Source organism: Physcomitrium patens, chromosome 24, assembly GCF_059467195.1.
Source record: "Physcomitrium patens ecotype Gransden chromosome 24, ASM5946719v1, whole genome shotgun sequence".
NCBI classification, from domain to species: Eukaryota; Viridiplantae; Streptophyta; class Bryopsida; order Funariales; family Funariaceae; genus Physcomitrium; species Physcomitrium patens.
Window position 1 is genome coordinate 3,865,437 of NC_143433.1, and position 22,094 is coordinate 3,887,530.

The 22,094-nt window shown below is 40.8% G+C and overlaps 3 protein-coding genes and 1 long non-coding RNA gene across 7 annotated transcripts; 3 read left to right on the forward strand and 1 right to left on the reverse strand.

The window, feature by feature from the left end:
- The first annotated feature begins 83 nt into the window (after window positions 1-83).
- Window positions 84-8,012, forward strand: LOC112276708 (uncharacterized). 4 transcript variants are annotated; one of them, XM_073531065.2, is made up of 13 exons: window positions 101-270; window positions 890-3,957; window positions 4,100-4,224; window positions 4,430-4,537; window positions 4,990-5,070; window positions 5,257-5,335; window positions 5,629-5,801; window positions 5,924-5,991; window positions 6,202-6,270; window positions 6,374-6,467; window positions 6,585-6,749; window positions 7,135-7,265; window positions 7,879-8,012. In XM_073531065.2, exons 2-12 carry the CDS (start codon window positions 1,161-1,163, stop codon window positions 7,243-7,245), a joined length of 3,870 nt encoding a protein of 1,289 aa, XP_073387166.1. In that variant the 5' UTR covers window positions 101-270; window positions 890-1,160; the 3' UTR covers window positions 7,246-7,265; window positions 7,879-8,012. The 4 variants fall into 4 exon arrangements, 3 of the variants coding, with proteins under 3 accessions (XP_024364053.1, XP_073387166.1, XP_090103069.1); XM_090246943.1 differs by lacking the exon at window positions 7,879-8,012 and adding an exon at window positions 7,729-7,832; XM_024508285.3 differs by lacking the exon at window positions 7,879-8,012 and having other exon boundaries at window positions 84-270; window positions 7,135-7,502.
- LOC149986361 (uncharacterized) lies at window positions 8,005-8,485 on the forward strand. Its single transcript, XR_016500500.1, has 2 exons — window positions 8,005-8,089; window positions 8,347-8,485. It is a non-coding gene; the product is annotated as an uncharacterized LOC149986361 (long non-coding RNA).
- Window positions 8,486-9,188: 703 nt separating this feature from the next.
- LOC112276709 (uncharacterized) lies at window positions 9,189-13,288 on the forward strand. Its single transcript, XM_024508286.3, has 5 exons — window positions 9,189-10,087; window positions 10,574-10,919; window positions 11,162-11,351; window positions 11,650-11,841; window positions 12,004-13,288. Exons 1-5 carry the CDS (start codon window positions 9,946-9,948, stop codon window positions 12,505-12,507), a joined length of 1,374 nt encoding a protein of 457 aa, XP_024364054.1. The 5' UTR covers window positions 9,189-9,945; the 3' UTR covers window positions 12,508-13,288.
- A 1,327-nt stretch (window positions 13,289-14,615) lies between these two features.
- LOC112276519 (uncharacterized) lies at window positions 14,616-19,689 on the reverse strand. The gene is made up of 2 exons (XM_073530963.2): window positions 16,761-19,689; window positions 14,616-15,556 (listed from the first exon to the last, which is right to left on the reverse strand). The coding sequence occupies exons 1-2, from the start codon at window positions 16,946-16,948 to the stop codon at window positions 15,418-15,420; spliced, it is 327 nt and encodes a 108-aa protein (XP_073387064.1). The 5' UTR covers window positions 16,949-19,689; the 3' UTR covers window positions 14,616-15,417.
- Window positions 19,690-22,094: the final 2,405 nt, after the last annotated feature.

A 22,094-nucleotide genomic window follows, 5' to 3' on the forward strand; every position in this document is an offset into this window, starting at 1 on the left:
GCCTTCCCGTTCGCCTCGCCCTATTCAAAATTTTCCGTAGTCTTCGCCCGCTCGGCCTTTGCTTGCTCCTGTCTCTCGTTGTTTTTGTCTCTGTAGCCGTTGCTCACACCGCCAACTGTTTGTCGTTCTCACTCTGGCGCTAGTTCGGGTGGCCTCAGGGTGCTTAAGCAGGAGCGCCGGTGGCAGCGTGTGCAAGGGAGCTGAGGGAACCCTCGGATTGTGCCCGCTCTCGCTTCTGCTTTGCTGATGAAGGCGGGCGACGCTTGCGAGGTTAGTCGCGCGGGCTTCCATTTCTAGTTGTTTTCTTTGCGTTTTCGTTTTTTTCTGGTGGAGTGTCAGTGATCTGTTTAATGAGTGTTTTATTTCTTTTGTACAGCATCGACCCCCCGAATTCTAACCTCATAGTAGAAATTTGGATTCCTTGGTCCCTCCAGACAAGTTTTTGTATAGTCAATTTTTTTATTTTATAAACGTATTCTTAACATTGTTACTTGTTTTAAATGGGCGACACTCGATAGTAATGCGTTTTTTGAGTACTCGTTAATTTTTTGCTTGAGATGACGGTGTCTTTTCTGTCGGGGGTTGGCATCAATTCTCTTCTCTGAGGCAATTGCGCTTTAGGATTCTTTGACATAATTTTTTTTCAGTGATGTTTTACATGCAATGTTGTTGTGCAATTCTTCGCGCTTATTTTGTGGGAATGTCTATTACCTCTATTTGTTTGCTGTTCAACCTTCAGGTAACCGCGAAGACAAACGTTTCACATGTTTTATGCCATTATGGTTCCTTGTGTGGACAATTTAGATGGAACTTCAGTTATTAGTGTATCTAAGTGAAGTTTTTGAGATCAGTCCCTGCAGATTAACATAGAGAGTTGCGGCAAGTGCAGGGAGTGTTTGGGATGCGTTAGCTGGTGGCTGGTGTCTGGTGTTATCATGAAAGGCAGGGATGAAGATGTGGGCTACTGGAACTACCCATAGAGACACTTCGATACTGGAATCAAATGACATGATGAGTAGCAAAGTGACAGTTGAATCAGGAGTTGACATGGATGACTGTAAAGTCTGGGGAAGCTCGTGAGGTGAAGATTCAGAGAGCAGACAAGGTGAACTGTATTTTCGGATATTTACTCCACCTTTTAGGTTTAAACAGGTTGAACGATGGATACAGTCCGTCGTTCTCTGCGGGTAGGAAGATCAAAACTTGGTACTGAGCCAGTATCTAGATCAACACCAGCCATTGAGCCGAAAAAGACTGGCAGGCAGCTCTCTGGGAAGAAAGTACTCATAGATGTCACAAACACGTGCGACAGTGAATCGAATCGTTCCAGAGGGACTCGCGTAGCCAGTAAACAGGGCGAGTGTAATGAATTGGGCAATCGATCGGCCTTGAAACCTGCAGTTGATTTGCAAATGCCAAGTATTACAAAGAACAAGAAGAAAGTAACTAGCAGCAAAACCGTTTCAAGTTCATCGTCCCTCAGTGAATCCAAGACTACTACTCTGGCTGCTACAGCTAAGGACCCTTATGTTAAAGCAGTTCAAGTGCGGAAAATTCAGGAGAAAGAGGCTGTTGTTGGTAGCAAGTCTGGTCCCACCTCAATTCCGCATGAGGTAGTCAATCCCATTGCTACGCTGAAGGAGAATTTAGAGAAGCCTAACCGGGTGCGGAAGGCTAAAGACCCAAGGATTCCAGGTGATAACAAGAGTCTCTCCACTTCAAATTCACTGGATGCATCCAAAACCATATCTGTGGTGGTCACACCGAAGGACCCTGTGGTGAAGGTTTGCCGGTCTCGAAAGATTAAAGGATCAGTGGAGTTGCAGTCAAACTCTGGTATCACTCATGTGAGCGATGGGGTCAGTATTGTTTTTCAAGGAACTGGAACTGTGAAGCAAAATACAATTGGGCCATCATGCCAAAGGTTAGCACAGGTTGGATCAACTCAGATTACTGATGAAGATATTGGTGCAGTCAAGGAGAAGATAGTGTGCGATGAGCAAAGCAGCATTTCCCATGAGCAGCAACATCGAAAAAGAATTCCAAGATCAACCGGAAAGAGCAGTGGTTTGGGAGAAGCTCATTCTGAAGCGAAGACGACTTTCGTGAAACCGAAGAGGGTCTACATGTCTAGCAAAGGCTTAGATGCAACATCATCTAATGGCAAAAAAATGGCATTGCCACTTAAAGGGAAGAAAATTATGGGTAGGAAGGCTCCGGCGAAGATCATAGACATGCAAGCACCGTCTTCGTTAGTCACTGGATTTAATGACAGCCGTATTAATATTGCTATGTCAGGCCGCGATACTAACTGTATAATTGAATCCTTCAGAAAAGTCTCGCTGAAGGTATCGAATGAAAACCAAGGTAGTGCCAACAGATCTACCACTGAGGATGGTTTGGTGACCCCTAGAGTAGGAGCCTCAGATAAGTGGAAGAACAGCAGAACAGCCACGCCCAAGTCTGACTACAAGCATTTGCTAGGAAGTGGAGGAAAATCTGCGCAGAAAAACAACAGAAGTACCGTGCGGTTGGAATCATCTGGCGTTATAATGAGTGCTTCAACGGAACTAATAGTGAACAATGTCCTAGTCGGAAAACCCGCACTGAAAAAGAGAACCAAGAAGAACATAGTAATGCTATCAGGCAAGACAGCTGAAGGAGCAGTGGGTGGTGAAGATGCATGTCCCGCAGGAGGGCAAGGACAAGGTGAGGCAAACTCTAGAGTTTTGAACGAAGTTCCCACTGGAGCCTCTAAAAGTACATCTGTACAGCAAAGCTTTAGGAGAAATGCTACTCGTGGGGCTAGGAAACCTGTGAACTATGCAGAAGAGGACAACCTTGTCACTAGCAAAATTTCCTCTGTTTCAACTGGGACCTCAATGTTGCACAGTGGTCAGACTTCAACCAAAGTTGGAGCACCAACTGTCCAACAGGCAACAAGGAGGGGCAGAAGAAAGGTTGAGGCAGCGGTTATTGCACCGACACACAGTTGCATTGAAAATCCGCTTCGCGTCGATAGCGAAGACTTAAACAGCGGCGTCATTGCGATTCCAACTACCATAGTGAGCTCTTCGGAACAGGAGAACGATCGATTTAAGTTAAAAAAGTACGCCTGCGAGAACGTACCAAAGGACCTATCCCCAGCAGCTACAACTAAGTCGACAATACGTGTAGCAGAAAGCTCAATTCAATTACCTAGTTCAATTATGACAGAGAAGCAGTGCTCGTCTAGCGTTCACACGATAGACGTTGAAAAACTTGCCCCCAGTCTAGAGGATACAGCACGAACTCCAACTCGTAAATTCATCCACGCGAGCAGGACACCAAAAGCCAAGATTCAAGATAGCCCCAACTTACCCACAGCTGGATTGTCGGAGCAAAGTGCCCATATCACAGTTGCGACCGGCGCATATGCAACAAAGTCTTCATCTAGTGGAGAAGTAGGTATTAAATCACCATCCTCAAAACCACCACTGAAGAGGGGACAGAAACGTGGCCGCAGAGAGAACAAACTTGGGCCAAATATTACCCTTGGCCAAACTTCTGACCTTGATAGATTGTTGATAGACGCCGCTGTTGATGCGAAGCCAAATTGCTTTGTACATCTGCGTGATGTAAATGCATTTATCTCAAGCGATGATCTTGAAAAGTACAACAAGGAAATCAGTGGAGTGCACGAGCTCTACGAGCAGGTGGACAAGGGCGAAGTAGTGGCTGAGGATGACCCTGACCAGGCAGTGTTTGAGCATGAAGACCAGTCGTGCGTAAATGTTTCAGGGAAAGAATGCAACACTTTACCTTTCAAGCCTTTGGCTTCATTTGATGATGCGGACATCTCGAAAAGGTTGAAGGATTGTTGTAAAACTCTTGGGAAACCTTCTCCACTTCAAGCCCATGCTATACCTTTCCTCCTGGCCTCCCGTGATCTTGTCGCAGTATCTGAGTCACATGCTGGTGAGTCCGAATCGTCACTGTTTTTTGGCAAAACTTTAACAGTAGAACGAGTCACTATGAGAGATGTGTATCCTTTTCTAATATTGGACTGAGAAAAGTTCTCAATCCGTCACCAACGCTGCGTTTCCTTGAGTTTGTGCAGGATTTGTCCAAGTCTATGGTATGCCTGTAATCCAACACGCAGTGAAGAAAAAAAAGAGTTATGTTAGGAAACGGCCTTCACCTCTCTGCTTGGTACTCGCAACCTCTTCAGATCATGCCCGACAGGTTATCCACATACCTTCTTAGCCCAATTGAAGCTGTGGTATGGTCTTTAGTACTACTTTCCGAACAAATTAAGCCAGTAATTTCACCAAGCTCTTTCATCCATAATAGTTGGGATTCTTGACAATCTTACTGATCTTTCAGATGCTTTATTACCCACTGTTGAACGTCTTATATGTAGCTAATGTGGCTTCTGCTGCAAATGTAGATAACAGAATCACTGAAGGAGACTTATGGTTCCCTACGTGTTAATATCGCAAGCGCTGTTGAGAATTCTGAAAATGTGTCTAAGATGGAATCAGTGAAACCTGGAGTGGTAAGAACCTAGGTGTTTTGCTGTTAATTTTCGCCTCTTTTTGTCGCATTCGTTTACCTTTTTCCCTCGCAATTATATGTGAAAAGTATGCTCTGAAGTATTTTGGAAAATCTCTGAAACAATGAATTTGCGAATTAACAAATATGCACGCAAATATGCAGATCTGTCGCATAATGTTGTGTTTAACAAAAATGATGTTGAATAATTGTACAATAATTTCGAAGTGTTGGTGCCCGTTTTAATATCAACAGACACTTGTGTAGTCCTTCAGTTACATTGTCGTATTGTATGTCCAAATCGCTTTGCACAAGACGTTTTTGGAATAAGAAGATTTTTTTTCAAGTTAAGTATCTGAAAGTGCAATGATATAGTCGTCTACAAGCCCAACGGACCACGACGGTGATCCTTAGGCAGGTATTAGGGGCTGACGGTTTTCATGCATCTATATGCAGGCAATTCTCGTGAGCACACCGCACTGCTTGCAGAAGATGCTTGAGGATGGTAGCTGTTCACTCGCTTTAGTAGCATTCATTGTAAACTTCACTACTTATATCTGTTCCGCTATCCCAATTCTTTCTTTCTATGGAATTTCTTAGACTGCCACCAGATGCAAATTGTTTTACCAGTGTGCTTTTTCATTTTTTCAGTAAGACAAAATTTGCATTGTTGAATATCATAGCAAGCAGTTAAGTATATTTCATCAACCATGTGCAATACAGGTACTGGATGGTGCAGATTGCATGTTGAACAATGGGTGCGAGGCATCGTTGCAAGTTATTTTTGATCAAGCTCCTGCATGTAAGTCGTTGTTGGTACTCTTTTTGACTTTGCAACACAATGTAAACTTCTGCTATCTACACCAGAGCAATCATTAGCCGTGTTGAGTTCCCAACGTAGTCATGGCGCATGTTGTGCAAGGCTCTCAAACTTGCTCTGAAGAGGCCACTCCAGCGATTACGGAACTGCTAGCCCGAACCCTGCTTGAGAGCCTTTTATACCAATAGACTTTTCATTTATTTATATACAGAGCGACATGATTTTCTCTGAATAACGAATACCTGACATCCTCTATGCCTTTTTGTTCTTATCAGCCCAGCTTGTTGGAGTGTTCTCTTCAACTTGTGCATCTGGACTTGAACAGCTGGTGCAAAATTTTGTTCCGAATTCGGATGTAGTAAAAATAATTGTAAACAAATCCGTTAATATTACTATGGACACGCAAGATCCTCTTCCACTAGAGCAGGATGTCCATCAAATTGTAGAGGTATGTTTCATAACTTCATGTTGCCTTTTCGGAAGATAAATATACTCCTTTTTTAAAGGATTGCAGCGAGTTTCCAAAACATGAAGGTCATTTTTTCGCAACTCATTGCAAAATTGGAGCAGGTTATTGAAGAATCCAACAGAGATACAAGTTTGACTTCTCTGCTACGATCATTTCAAAAGGGAAAGAAGTAAGCTTTTCTTGAAAACCACGTATCACATCATATACCGTGACAATGCAGCCTCTCTACAGACGAACAATTTATCTACCAGCAGTAGCTTCCATGTAGATTTGAAAATGTGGTTGTGAATTTCTAGTCAGCCAGCAAACTGTAACATGGTATGAGCAGAAGGCTTATGTGTCATTGGTCCGAAATTCTGACACGGTTCCCTTTCTGTAGGAATCGAGTTCTGGTGTACGTGCTTTACAAAGAAGAAGCACTTCATGTTGAAGGTTTGCTGCAACAGAGGTAGTTTTCCAACCTTACGAACTTCATATAGGTGCGGAAACGGAGCTGAAATTCTCGCATTAGTATTCTTGAAAATCAATTTTTATTGGGAGTTGTGTTGCAGAGGGTGGAAAGTTGCTTCAGTTCATGGAGGAATATTTGAGCCGGACAGGAACAAGGCTGTCTTTTCCTTCCAGAATGGCTCAAGTTCTGTTCTTGTAAGTGCAATAGCTTATTTCTAGCAACGACATTCTACAGCGTTTTCCCATGCTTATCTTAGATCTGGCCGAAAATTTCCACTTTGAATCTCTAATTAGGGGATACATTTTTGGTAGGTCGCTACCGATGTGGCTGCGAGGGGTTTGGCCATTCCCAACGTGGACTACGTCATCAACTATAGCTTTCCATACACGTTATATGATTATGCTCGTCGACTTGGGCAAATAGGCAGGACAGGACAAAGAGGCATCATGCATACTTTCTTCCTGCCATCCAATCAGGTAATTGGTGCATCGAATGTGTGAGTCCAATTACATCGTGTCACACCACACCTTCCTGAATATTCTACATCGTCTAGTGCTGCCAACGCCTTACATTATGCGTCGCAAGGTGCCTCTGCGAAGAGATTTTTTACTTAATTGGTTTGCACATTGTGGAAGCAAACCTCACTCAGGGATTTAAGTACATCGTTAACAATATCGACTAATCTCTATGTACACCTGTTATGTCAACGTCTTACTTTCTAACAACTAAGCAATGCCGTCACGAATTATTACGCGATCTCTACTTGGAAGCGCATTACATGCAATATAGAGTGCATTCGGGGACCATGCACACATTGCTATTCTGTAGGAACTACTTCTAACGACAGTTCTTATTGTGCAGGCTCGAGCCAAGGAGCTTGTTGAGGTGTTAAGAGAAGCAAAGCAAGATGTTCCCGAGGGGTTGCTACTTTTCACAAGCCCCGCTCAAAAGAAGCCAAGAACCGAATATTGAGACAGGATTTTCTTGCACATGTATGTCCTACTTGAACATGCATTTGCTGCATCTAAGCAAAGAGGACTAACATATGGGATATACCTACTTCAACTTCAGATAGCTACGAATTGTTAGTGTCGTCTTGAATAGAAGGTGCGCATACAATGTAGCATCGGGCATGTTATTGCTTTCCTTGATGTGGAAGATTGATCTCATGCTGTAATCCTCTGTCCGAACCAGAGTGAAGCGTGTTGTAAAGTTTTTGTTCAATATCATTGAGCTGTTTCGCTGTCGCTTGTGAATAGACACAAACATGTTTCTCCTACACTGTATATTTATCGTGAAGTACCTTACTCTGAGGTTGTTATGGGCTGTTTGAGTGTCAGGATGTCACAGAAGTCATGATCACAAGATAAGCCATTACATCAGTATAAACTAGTTTTATTCTTATTCGTCAACTAAAACCTACACCGTGTCCTAACTATTGCCACTTCCTTTCAGGATATAATTATTTCGCAAGTCACACTGGGTTCGCCGGGGGGCGCCAGACCATACTCTGGCCGCCTTTGCGGATAAGTCTGATTCCTCCTCCTCCGTTGTTCTCAAGTTCAAAGTAACTCACTGCTTCCATTTGTGCATAATTGTTTCCAGACTGTCTGTTATCGGAAAGCGTGTCAACAATGTGCTTCATACCAAATCCCATTGGCACCGACATCCAATGGCTGTCGCTTGGGTCGAAAGATACCTTCCATCGGCGCTCGAGGCACAGAACGCTATAATCTGGGGCTCAATGAGAGCTTTCTATTTCCTCCCGCAAGCTTACTTGGCTACTTATATATACATGCTCCTTGTATCCGTGAAGGTAGGTGTATATATATTGTGTTGTGCTTCTATTCCTAGCTGGGGTAGGGAGTAATGATCCCGTTCTATATATGATAGAAGATGCCTCAGTCTGACAAAAGTCTTGCCGGTTTGGGCATGGCTGCCCCCCGGATGAAGAATGGATGTCAACACGGAGTAAGTGTGATGCACGGAGCTTTTTCGCTGGCAGTTACTAATGGTTGGTAACCCTCCGTTTGTTCACGAAAACCCGACTCAGAGCTGCTGGTTTGCTTTTAGGTGGGAGTCTGAACGGTGAAGTCCGAAGTTGACGTCCATCTTTGCCGGATTTAGGCTTCTCTACCGTAAGGGTTCTCTTTCTTCCCCACATAAGTATCCTTATCGTCAGACATGCTTACAATGCAATACCACTTTCAAAGCGGCGTGGATAATACTGTCGGATGCCTTGTCGAGTAACCTTCTCGTGCAATAATCTTACCTATTTGCTTTTTTTCCACATGTGTGCGGCGAGAGGAAGGATACCATCTTTCTTCTCTCCTTTAGACGATATCTACGGAGGCATGAGAACGGCTGACAGTCTCCTAACGCATGCCTTCGCGAAGCAACTTACGTGGGGGGAATTAGCTGCTAGTTACGTGCCAGCCGATTTAACTTGCCATTTTTTCGATTTTAAATGGACACCTCGATAAGAAAACCCGGATAAATTTCATAAAAGGTTTCAGTCCGGTGGCAAGGACCGAGATAGGCGATCGTCTTCTAATGGAAAATAAGGTTTTAGCTAGTTGCTCCTAAATTTCTCCACGACGTCGCTTTTAGGAGAAATATGACTTCTTTTGATTTCTGTCTCCTAACATGCCATTGGCACCACCCCAGCTCAGATCCGACCAAACCGTTAAGCATTGCTCAAAGACTTCTATTTTCAGGTCTCTTTTTGTACGTTCTCCTTTTGCAGTCGTGCCACACTTCTCTCTACGTGACTCCCAGCTTGCTCTTTTTAGCCGTGGATGCCTAAAAACGATATGCTTCGTGAATCATTCATGAGCGGACCCCACTCCCGCAATCCCTCCGGACCCTCCCGTCTAAGTTTCAAATGAATACATTTCAGCTCCTGTTTTCCCTTCACACGAGGTCCTTTCGGACCAAGTGGTCCCACCAAAACTTGCTTCTTTCTCAACCTGGTGACGAATCTCTCTTCTCTCTCCTAGCGCTTCAAATACAGCATGTCGATCAGCATTTGTGCGAATATTGTTGCTCGCAGAGAGTACCCACGACATCGAAGTTACTGACTAGATTTTCAAAGTGTGTAGAGTGCTCTTGCTGTATGAAAAAATTTGCGCCTTGGTGCTTCAAGACTTCATTTCACCTGTAGGTTCAGTTTATCGGATGCCTAAATCAGACTCTCCTTTGGGTTACTTGCAACTAGCTTTGAATTCCTGGCCCTTAGTTTCGCTGCAATGCAAGACCTTGGGCTAACGGTGTCCTTTCACGAAACCCTTCTGAGGATCTTGCTTAGAATGCTTCTGAGACCTTCATCACCTTTTGCAATCTCTAAGAGCATCATTTCTCTTTTAGAGAAGTCAAAATTACGAAGCTGCGTTTTGCATCCAGGGCTCAGAATTGATGCTTCTTTCTTAGCTGTTCCTTACCAATGGTTTACCGAACTTGAGCTGTCCTTTTGAGCAATCGAGGAGCAGGCAAAGTGTCTTGGAGTAGCGGCTCCGGAGGTCTTGGGCTGGTTCGCGGTAGACATATTCACATGCTTCCAATATGCAGGTCGCAAGTACATGAATGGTCACCAGTTCCCCCATGAGGGCAGATCGAAAGGGATGTTGTAGAGACTCCTACAGGGTGAGCTGTAGACGTGTTGGGGAGTAGGAAATGATTTGCGAAAGCAGGGGGCAGCTGGAGCGCGTATGTTTAAGTGCCAACAGTATGTTTTACAATGTAGCAGATAGCGCATTCCCCATGCTGACTCTCCAAAGCTCTGGCCAAATTTCTCCTTCCTTGCCTGCCGCCTCTGGTGAGCCTCCCCTCCTCCTTTTTCATTACAGGTCGCAGCATTCAATTCGTTATCAGGTCTAGCGTAGTGAAGGAGCTTCCGAGTGCACAAGTTCACTATTCTAATTCCAGACGTCAATTCACGAGGTCACCAAAGTCATTTGTCAGGACTACAGCAGCAACTGGTAGCTTACGGCAGCTTAGAAAAATGTAGTGTTAAGTGAGTTACCCGTCGATATCGACGTCACGTTTTTTTGGACGACGGCACTTGCACGATCTCATGGTCGCCGCGTATTCCACCAACGTGTGCCTGGATAGCTCTGGCTCTCTCTCTTCTCTTGGCTAGCATATGTAGCAGAGTAGCCATTTGTGACCTGACTTTCCATTCCTCTCTCGTCCCGAATCGTCTCCGACATGCGGCTGGTAGGGCACGATCTTTGACTGCAGTATATGGTCCTTGCAGTTGAGTTGCCTTCACTCATGCGCGGATTTGTGTTTGGATGTGTAGGAATGGCCCAGGATTTCCAGCAGTTTGGCCCATTGGACGGAGGGCTAGTATCTCAAGTTGATCTCTCCAACTATGCGATGAAGCCACGAGTGCTGTGTTTCGGAATACAGTCGGAAGTTGCCAAGGAGTTGTCTTTTGTGCTCAACAAGAATGGCATGTCCACAGCGGGATCCAAACTTGCTGCTGAAACTTCTGTAGAGGGAGGAATGGTGGTCGTGCGTAGCCAATTGTGCCCCTGGTCAAGTATGAACATAAACAATACAAATCGGATTGCAGTAACTGACCCACTCAGCTTTCAAGGCATGCTGGAAGTCGCACTGTCCTCTGATGCAAGACGCCCTGCCAGGTAGAATGATACAGGTGTTTGGGTTTGGGCATTCTGCTAGAGCCTGTAGGATATTCTCTGAAGGCTTGCGTAGGGAAGCCAAGTTTTGAAGTCTTGAGATTGTTGTCCACTGGATGTGAGGAAGTGCCTCGCACGAAGAATTTGTTATCTTCACTGGCGAGTTTATTTGCACGCTCTCTGAGTGATATGACCTTGCTGTGCATGTATGATCTAACCCGTTTATCTCTTGCGGTGCTCTTAAGGCATGAAGGGTGGTGCAAGTACTGTGCAACGCTGGAAAAAGAATTGACGAATTCTTTAGAGGTGAAGGAGAAGTGGGCCGACGAGAACTCATGGGAGGATGTAAAATTTAAGCAGGCAGATCAGTATTTCGAATCTAGAATGAATATGTCGATTGCCGAACAGGACAGCCGGAAGCGGAAGTATGGACTGGTACGTGAAACCATACGTTGCACATAGTTCGCACTACTTTTATACATTTTGGCTTTAGAAACTTAATATCTGCACTATAAAAAGGGAATTGTTGTGTTTGTGCAAGCCCCCATGAGCTTTGATTGGGGTTGTCACTACGTATATTGCTATGCACTCAAATGGTATAAATTGGGATCAGCATGGAACTCAGTAATGATATTATGTTGATGTCTGAATAGCAATGGTTAGTGTAAGAATTAGCGTTCGGGAATGCTAGTGAATGTGTTGCTCATTGAGGAGGTCTCCTGTGTTTCTCCAGGACGACTGGGAGAATGACAGAGCATTTGTGCTATTAAAATTGAATGAGCTCAACACGCGTGCGACTCGGGCAGAGCAGAGAGTGCTTGAGCTCGAGCAGTTGTTGCGAGATCATGCTCTTGGGTCTCTCGACGAAACGTGCGACGACTCTGACATCGTTACCTCTGCCTCTCAGCACGATTGCTTTAATGAGGTGCGCATTGAAGTAATCCGCGATGGTCAAATTTCATCTGTTATTTGAAATCAAAGGTTGACAACCATTATCGGGAAGATGACGATTACGAGGTGATGATCTTAATTTTTAATTATTTCGAAGTATTGAAGTCTACGAATGGGTTGGTTGATGTCCACACAGGAACAATCCGAGATGCTGGTGTGTAAGATTGCAGGATGCAACAAGTCTTTCAAGTCCAGTAAAACACTCCGTCGCCACGTCCTGCAGAAGCACTCGGACAACGCACGGTTCTTGGTGTGCAACCAGCCGACAGTGAACGGCCTGATGTGCCGCTTCGAGACAATCCACTCGGGGGTACTGTCATACCACCGCAAGCACAGCCTGGCACATCAAAGGAGGGAGGACTGGCACATCTCCTGTCCTTTTTGCCAAAGCAAGTTCGCCAGGCAGCACGAAATGGAGCGCCACCGACGGATCTGCAAGTCCCGCCCCGCACCTCGAGCCTCCCCTTCTCATGGATCCGTCCAGTCCACCGTTACCGGGAATCTGTCAGAGCCAAGGCCAGGCCTGAACGCCCACCCGTTGCAGATGTCGAGCTACGTGCTGCTGCCCGACCGCGGGACCCACAGCCACCAGCTCTTCAGCATGCCAGATAGCAACATTGAATCTAGTATTTCATACTAGGTGATGGCCGTTGCGTGACAAACCAGCGGCGTTACGCAAAGCTCGCCGGCAAAGCTGCGCCTGCTTTTTCCTTTCCCGACCCGAAGCTTTGTCACCTTGCCACCATCACCACCATTATTCACTGAGAGGAGCATGTTCCATTCTCATGCCCTTCAGAATTCACTAGGATTTGGACCCCAGTTCTCTGCATTCGTCATTTTTCGCAATTGATAGGTAATTGGTAGCTCATAAAAATACTCACATGACTGACTGATCGATCGTGATGCTTTCCTCCTTCGCGGCGCATGGTTCCTACTCTTGCGGGTTGTTGCAGCTCCCCTAGGTCCCCCTCCACCCCATTCTTTTTCTCTCTTCAATTTACTTATTATTTTTTTCCTTGGTTTGGTTCACGTGAACCCGTCCCAGCTTGGATTGTACATCTGCCATGCAATGAATCTCCTTCGCTGCCGTGGAAATGATCAGTATCACTTTTGCCGATGTTGTCATGGTCCGGAGGGAGCGAAATCTCTGAAAGCCTTCGACAAGTTCGTCAGTTGGAATTTTATACCTTAGAGGAAGATTTGTGAAAAAGGAATTTCTACAATATGTCTTAAAAGTTCACAGTGACCACTTTTTCAAATGAAGTCAGAGAATCAGAACTTTGTGTTGAAAAATAGAGAGCAATTTCTCGTTTGTTGAAATGGAAAATTTTCAACTTTGTTGTACAGCGTGCTTTTTTAACCTTCAATAGAGAAATTAATTTCACTCGTTTATATCTATAAAGTTTTTTATTTTCATGTAATATTGTTTATTTATACTCTTGCTTTCTTGTGATTGTCAGTCTTTGTAAATCTTATTGCAACGAAATTCATAATAAAACCACCACGTTTATCATTTGTTCGTGTGGAGACATGCACGTATTTAAAAGATTGCTGCATGATTGGAGCAAAATCTCTTCACCCACTAAACTCTTATTGTTCTTATACAGAAGAAATATATTAACATAATATGGATTAAAATTTTAGTGTCAAAATAAAATAATAATAATAATAATAATAAAAGTATTGAAAGAAACCTTACTTAATTCACAAATCACTTTCATTTTTTTAATATATAAATATACTTTCCCAAATAAACCTAAAAAATCACAATATCTATTACTTTTTTAAATTTTAATAACAAATATACAAGTTATTAAAAATTGACGTTGTTTAGAATCCAATGAAAATGTTCTTTCTTTGCAAAGTATTTGATAAAGAACATGTTTTTCAATAACCCACCAAATAGTGTGAATCTTTGAAGCAAATAACATTTCAAACATCAAAAATTCATAACTATCTTTAGATTTGATTTAGATAAGTGTTTATTCAATAATTGATGATTTATTTAACACAATATATAGCTGGTGTCTTATAAAAAAAAGGAAATCACTTTATTTTCAACTAATGAATTTGATTCAAAGATTAGTGCAATAATTTAAATATACAATTTGGTATTTTTCAGTTTTAAATATATTATATACTTAAGATATGTCAAAGATACTATTAAGTTCTACATTTATGAACAAATTACTTCATGCAAAGAAAATAAACATGTGTTAGTAAAAGTAATAATAATATCAATAATTAAATAATTATTGTTAAGATTTACAAAGACTGACAATCACAAGAAAACAAGAGTATAAAAAAGAACTAAAACCACTTAGAAGAATCTTAGAATTAAGTTTTATGCGTGCTTCTTGCAAGACTTGAGGGTTTTGGCAAGAAGAATTAAAAAGACTTGTTAACAAAGTGATTTGGAGGAAGTTTTTTAAAACAAAATTTGATTTCCAAACTTCATGTTAGAGGGTATTATGAAGTTATTAGAATAAATTTTAAAGTATTTAATATGACATCAAAATCTTTATAAATCTAAATATCTGTATATATAAAACTAGTTTTAAGTTTGAAAATCAATAATATAACTCAACTAAGATAAAATCCTGGAATGGGTGTTCTTCCAATGAGGGTGTGATGAATGACATATATTCGTGGATGAATGACGGATGGACGGATCCCATGTACGTTGTCCAAGTTCTACTGCCTTTAATTTTTTTGATTTATTTCTTTAGATACTTTGTTCTACAATATCATTGATTTTATTTAAATAATTATAATGATTTCACCAGTCAACACTTTTGTATGCTTTACATAGATTTGATAATAAGATTGCTAAAACTCAGTAGACGTTTGTACTCATTAGTACTCATAAAATTAAAAGGAATAACAAGTGTAATGAAATAAATTTATATATATATATATATATATATATATATTTTTTTTTTGTTTTTGAAGATTTTAATAAAAATCTAATGTGAAATCATCAGAAAGTAGACCCATGATGCCCTCTTTCACACTGTTGCAACTGGCGCTGTGTCAGTTAGAGACTCCCCCATAGGCTCGCAGTGGTAGGGTTCCAAGTTTAGGGTTTCGATTTTTGAAATTCATGGCGATTGGTCAGCTCGCGCTTCAAATTTGGAGACGGAAACGGGTCTCGGCTACGAGAGTTGCAGCGGATCTCACACGCCATCCACTTACTGGCGCTTTCACGGGGCTGACTCTTGTCGAGAATCTTCGCCGGATGATCCTAGTCCATGGATCTCCTCAATCCGGCTTCTGTCGATGTCGACGAAGATCCGATCCCTTTCACGTCCTCCTGGATCTCTGCGATGTAAACTTCGTGAATTTGGTGCACCGTATCGTTAGATTTGTGTGCCTTGAGACTGACTCATATTTTGATTAGTGTTGAATATCACGCCATCTGCCCGACGGGCTGGACCCATGTAAGACCGTGCATGGGCTTATTGCGTTGTGTGCTGCAGTCGAGAGGAACGTGGGCGCGCCGCTGGATCGAGCTTACTAGTCTTTTTGGATATTTGGAGATCCCAGGGTGTTAATGTGAACCGAACCTTTCTCTTGGATGTTGCAGAACTTCCCTCTCCTCCTTCTCGTGCTCTTCATTGGAACTGGGGCTTTTCCAAACTGTGTGACGTAGCCTAGCCCTGCAACCTGCAGTTCCCATGCGCTCCGTACTGTGGAACAGAAGCAGTCATCGTCTCAGAACGCAAGGTTTAGTAAACGTTATCATGTCAAAGGCATAACCTAGAACACAGCCGACATTTTAACGCATCTGTTCTATGAGTGAACTCATCGTGAAACAGGTCCAGGAAAACCACTGAGACCTTCGTGAGGGTCGAGTGTCATCGAACCCAACGACCCTGTTGAGCTTATTAAAATGTGTATTGGGGATGGGAAGAAAAACTGTTGAGAATCATGTGATATGAGAGCTGATGAAGCGCGTCATGGATGCTGACGTGGGTTGCTCACACACCGGGAGTAAAGTTGGTCTCCAAGAGCAAACAGAACAAATTTCTTTTGGGGGACAAGAGCAGACCTCTGCAAAATGGCGTGCCGGCTGAATGTTGGAATTTAGTGAGCTCTTAGCAAATGATGTTGATGCCTTGCTCAGTATCGTCCATGACAGAATTAAAAGATTTTCGGATTGTAGCGACTCCTTAACTCGCATGTACTATTAGATTTTCTTTATCTAGTCCTAATCCAACGTGCACACTAGCTGAACGGAATCCTCTTCCTCGGGCTCCTGCTGGAGAGAATTGTAAATCAACAAGAAGAATGCGCATGATTCTATCCCGCAATAGTGGTCTAAACAATTGAAGCTAAATGTTGCAACATAACTATTGCATCGTAAGTCTGACCACGGTGGAAATCTGACCAGGAGACTGATATCCGACCACAGATGTAGATTGATTTCTAGAATTTATTTGCACCCCAAGTCTTTTTCTAACATCCAATTTCGCATTGCATATCGACTCGGTTTTCAACCCTTGCGTTCAAAACCAGACTTAAAGCACACACACTATTCAATGCACCGGGTATATCCCGGCTGTGTCGAAAAAAGAAAAAAAGAAACAAAGAAACAAACGAGACTCAAAGTGTTGAAAACTCCTCCGAAAGAATGAGAATTCCTGCAGAGACTCAAAAGGAGCCATGGTGACCAATCGTAGAATAGTAATCTCACAAGTCCACCAGGCCGAACAATGCCGAGGATCATCAGGATCTGTCGGGTGTTTCAAAAGCTACATCGGAGGCTTGTCTAGTTTAATCCGACACCACCCGTTCAGTTTCATGAGCTAAAAATTCATGTGGATCACTCTGCGTGTGTTATTGGCCTAATCTCCATCAGAATTCGACTAAGAAAAGAGATAATATGCGTACCTTATTGCTGCTTCCTGAGCTTTCTCGTGTTTAGAGTGGCAAAATTTGGCAAAAACATAATTCTTAGGATGCGCACTACTGGCACATCTGTCGTGTGAAGGGTACAAAGATTTTAGAATTATGATATTTGGATCAAATTTATAAAAATAGTCCATAACGTAAGTAGGAAGATGTGTTCTCCATGGCATTGCCCATCAGTCAATCCACATTCATGATCGGAGGCATGGTCCATGATGGACACAATACTTTCGATCAGCTACCGTCAATAAAATCCCTGCAAGATCGTGGAATAGATAAGTAATGACTCGATCAATTCAGTCCAGAATCATTCTCACCCCCCTATCGAAATGAAGATCGTCAACAATGTAGCAGCGGCAATATTGTCTGCAAGCGTTTCAGTTACAACTGATACACTCAATCCTTATTGACCTCGAATGTAAGACGAATGGAAGAACATCCAAAAGTCTTTAATTCCATGTGAAGTAAAAAAGCGCGATATTGTGGCTGGGTCGGTGCACTTCTTGGAGAATAACGGCAAGTTGTATCCACGAATCAGGGCATGAACCAACATGCAGTTGGCGACGCAGCCAACACATTCATGACTCCAAAGCCTTAACGCTTGCACAGCGAAGCGGAAACTATCACAACCAGGGGATGGCAAGTATTCAAGACCCTCATTTACAGCTCACAAAAAGGTATATGAACTTGTGAATAAGAAATCATCCGTCGATCCGAAGCAAAGCACGAGGAGAGTTTTGGGCTTTGGCCGAAACTGGCAATTCCCCATCTGGAACCCTTGCCGAAAATGGCTGTTCACCGTCTGGAAATAACTCGGTTCCGCTGTGAGCTCATCCAGCCATTGCACGCCATCAGGAAAAAAGTGTGACCACAGAACCCAACGGGATCTTCGATTCTGCACTCAATGCGGAACAGTAGGAGCCGATCGCGCAACAACAGCGGGTGTTGATTCCAGTTCTGTTTCTAAAAACTGGTAAGGAATCTGCACATGCAAAATGAACACAGCCTTGACTGCTGTTCCGCCGCAAGTAATTTTCCGTGAAGTTGGTGAAGATGATATCTCGACAGCTACACAATGTGTCTGGATGCTTCTGGTGCTTTGATGTGCGGCTCGTGAAGTTGCTTCGTTGAGTTCCCTTGAGGGCAGTTCCTTTATCCCCCCCCCCTTTTTTTTTTTCTTTTTTCTTTTTTCTTTCTTTGACACAAAGACGGAGTATACCCGATGCATTGACAGAGTGGTTCCTTGAGAGAATTTATTTTATAAACATTTCTAGAAGTAGATGGTTATCTCCAATTTATTTATTTTCATCTTTAATTTTTGGGTTTTATTTATGAACACTGTTATGGCGACGTGATGTTTATGGGAATATGAATACATAAATTCCGGTTTACGTAAATGTAACAGTCGATGTGTAAAGCTTATCTGTACTATTAAATGTTGTACTCGATTATTGTTCATGTTTAGCCTACACATTACATTCATAAACATTGAGATGTGTGCGTGTGTGTATATTTTTATTTAAACATATGAGATCTCTCTATATATGTAATTATGCACAGGGAGTGAATAGTATTCAGCTTTTTGCTTATTTTTATTTTTAGATACAACAACTAAGCAATACGCTGGCATCCAGTTTTATGATTTTATGTTATGTAACTGTGTGTATAATTCTCAGTAGACACATTATACAAATAGAAAATATTTGTAAAACATTTACACCTTACTCATATTGCAATATTCCAATATTTATTTATAGCCAAAATTAAAAACAGATGCAAAAGGCGGCAGCATCGAAGTTCAGGATGACAGCAGTGCTACATTTAGGTTCAAACAGAATTAAACATATATCCAGATATGCGACATGCACACACACAACTTACTCAACATAATGATCTGAAAAGTGATTTTTGTTACTAATTTAGTGTAACGACACTCCCACCCAGATTCCCAGTATCAATTACAGCCCAAGTGTTAAGCTAATCCAGATTTTTGCCGCATATTTAAGCTTGAGAAGTTTGATGCCATTTGGTAGAATAGCACATTCAACGATGCACTTAACCCTACAACACAATACAAACCACGCCAAGTGTAAAGAAGCAATGCACCATTTCCCACCGTTGCTACTTCGTCCGCACCATCGTAAGTTGTCAACACTTGAAGCTCTCACAGGGAAAATAGAAAATTTCTGGAGGTGTCGATACGATAGGCAAGCATCTTTCCCAGTGGGCCTCTTCCGCGTCGCATTATCCCGGGTACTACTTGCGTAGCGACAGAATCTGTGGTTTGCTCAGATTACGAGGCAAGTGCAGGTGGGCGCGGCTGATACGGCATCATGGGGCCCACTGCTTCGGGGGAAAAATCTAGCGTCAGTTCAGGAGGCGAACAACTCATCGAATCCTCGTGCACGCCCGCCGCGACGAGAGACCCGGTGCCGAGACTAACTTTTTCCTGTCCTCGATGCTGTCAGTTGCCGAGTCAACTCTCTATCGAAGTCTGTCTGCCTCCAAGAGCTGACCTTCCAGGATTGAAACTCAATTTCACGGCGTCGTTCTCCTCCTCAGTCATTGAAATCTCAATCGCTGCAGCGCGACTTCGATTCTAATCGCTCTGGTGGGCACACTACGTAACGATAGGAGGATATTATCAAACCCTCAAACGTTGGATCCTTTCATTAGTCGCGAAGTACACTGAATCCAAGTGCACGATGATCGAGTGTAGCTGCTTGAGCTCATCGATGCCTTGCGACGACGAGGTAGATGGTCGCGGAGGGATCGTTGCCTACGATACATATTTGCAATACTGCTTATACATATGATATTCAATAATACGTGCAGTTGAGTTGGATTTTAATGTCTGGAAGTAGCTGTCACTTACTGGCGACATTTATTTAATGCTGGTATAAACTAAATGATCAACTTGGCAATTAATCATTGTTCATTTAATGGATCTGAATTGTACTATTTTTACGAGAATAATCAAATCATAACATTTAAGAGAATGTTACGTGGTGTTTTGAAGTATAAAATTAAAGAGGCTCTTAGCATGTCCCAGCCTAATGGCACTTTATGATGTGGATACTTATACGCTTTTATTTGTCTAATTTGCGCAAATATGGATACTCATATTATTGGACTTTGAAGATGAAAAACATATTTTGTGTTTAGATAGGTAATGTTAGATGTACCTACATTACTCCATAGTATTATTTATATAAAATGCAACTGAGTTATATATGCTAATGAGTAATATTAAAAAGTATGTATCTAGACTTGGACTTTAAAGCTTTTCAAACATATAATTCTAACTGAAATAATTTTCACTCAACATGATGTAAATTTTAAGTTTCATAAATTTAAAACAAATTCAAATGCATTTTTTTTAATCTAGAATTATCTTTACTTTTTATTTTAATATTAATATGTATATTTATATATATAATTTACTAGACACAATGCTATCCATGGCTTAAATTTTATTTATTATAAAAAGTAGAGAATAAAAATTTAAATAGAAAAAAGAGAGTTTAGATTCTAAACTTTGTAGTCTACAAAATATAAGTTTGTATTTGCCAAATTGCAATTAATTTAGGAGCAACTCTATACTATATCTTACACAAAAATTCTTATAATGCAACAAAGGCTTTAGTTTTGTCTTTTGAGTGTTTTTTGGATCTAAGTAAAGACACCTCTTTTTTTCTTTTGACAAAGGTAAAGGTATGCAATTTGTACAAAATTATTTTTTTGGTTTTTCAAAAGAAGATACTATAAGGATTACAATTCAATTGAAACTTATGCAAATTGCATTTTTCCAAACTCATAGAAAAGCAGAAAAAAGAAATAATACTAGAAAATAATAATAAATAGAGTGTGTAATTTTTTAAATTAGAAAGAAAATAAAGACCTATCTATTGCTCTAGGCATCCACAAATTTGCAAATAGACACCACTCAATGCATCAAAAATAACCCATGAGATACCACCATAAAGTTTCACTAGGAGTTATTTAGGTTTTCTTAAGTAAAAATCACTCTAAGATGAATTGAAGTTGATAAAAACTTAGAATGTGCTGAAATTGAATACTTTTTGAATCATGTTGTAATTCTTTCCTTTGTGAGTAAAAACTCTTTGTTATTATTATTGAATCAATTAAAGAAAGATCTACAAAGACATATTTAAATTAAAAAAAATAAATTAGACACAAGATACATTTTTTTGCAATCAAATTCAATAACAATTATAAAAAAATACCTTACTATTTTCACCATGTAAAAATTTAATGTGACTATATATTTTTTAATGTTAGAATTTCAACTTTAATCCCAAAGTGATTTAAAATCTCAATTTACAAATAGTCTAGAATCTATTAAGATCTCTATATAAATTACTTTAAGAGATTTAGCAAATAAGTTTCAAAAAGTGGCCTCTCAAATCACAACATGTTTCAGCTAAGTTTTGGATGTAATTCCAAACAACCACAAAAATCATGAATTAAGATTTTGTGTGGCTTTAAACTTAGATGCATAGAATTTTAATCATCTATCCATGCTAATAATAGATAAGATGGTACACACTAAATCCATGATAGTCATAATTTTAACTTGGTATACAAGCCTTGTAGTAAAATTAAATATTAGAAATATAATATAAAAAATAATATAAAATCCAAAATAAAAGGAGTTTTGTCTATTAAAGGCTCTTCTACTTAGAATAATCTACTACTTGTAATCGTAGAAAAAGAAGTAATAGCTAAGAAACTTCAATCACTCAAAGTTAAGAATAGTAGCTCCAAGCTTAATTAACAAGTAATACTCTAATGAATTAATAGTAGTATATTATTTTAGCATCCAACCTTTATAAGACAAACTAAATATTCAAATCATAATATATAATAAATAGTATAGAAATCCCTAGGAAAAAAGAAAATTAGAATGTTAATGGAAGAAATGGAATCTTAGTAAGTCTTAGACGCAATTATCTACGTTGGTTTAGTATTTTTATTCATTATTGAATAGTAAGAATTATTTATTAAGACCAATATTTATATTGGTCTTATATCTATATGTACTACTTGTAAAAACTATAAATGTTAGTAGTTAGAAGAAGCATGAGAAAGAACCTCATGTCATTTTAGTTATTGGTATAAAAAAAAAAAAAAAAAAAAAAAAAAGATTTATAGTAGATTTAAATTGATTTTTATTATTATCAAAAATCACCAAGATATAAAAATGTAGCCTTACATGGATACTAGCATTATAAAAATATTATAAAATTTTTCAGAATTTATTTAGAATTTATTTAGAATTTATTTAGAATTTAT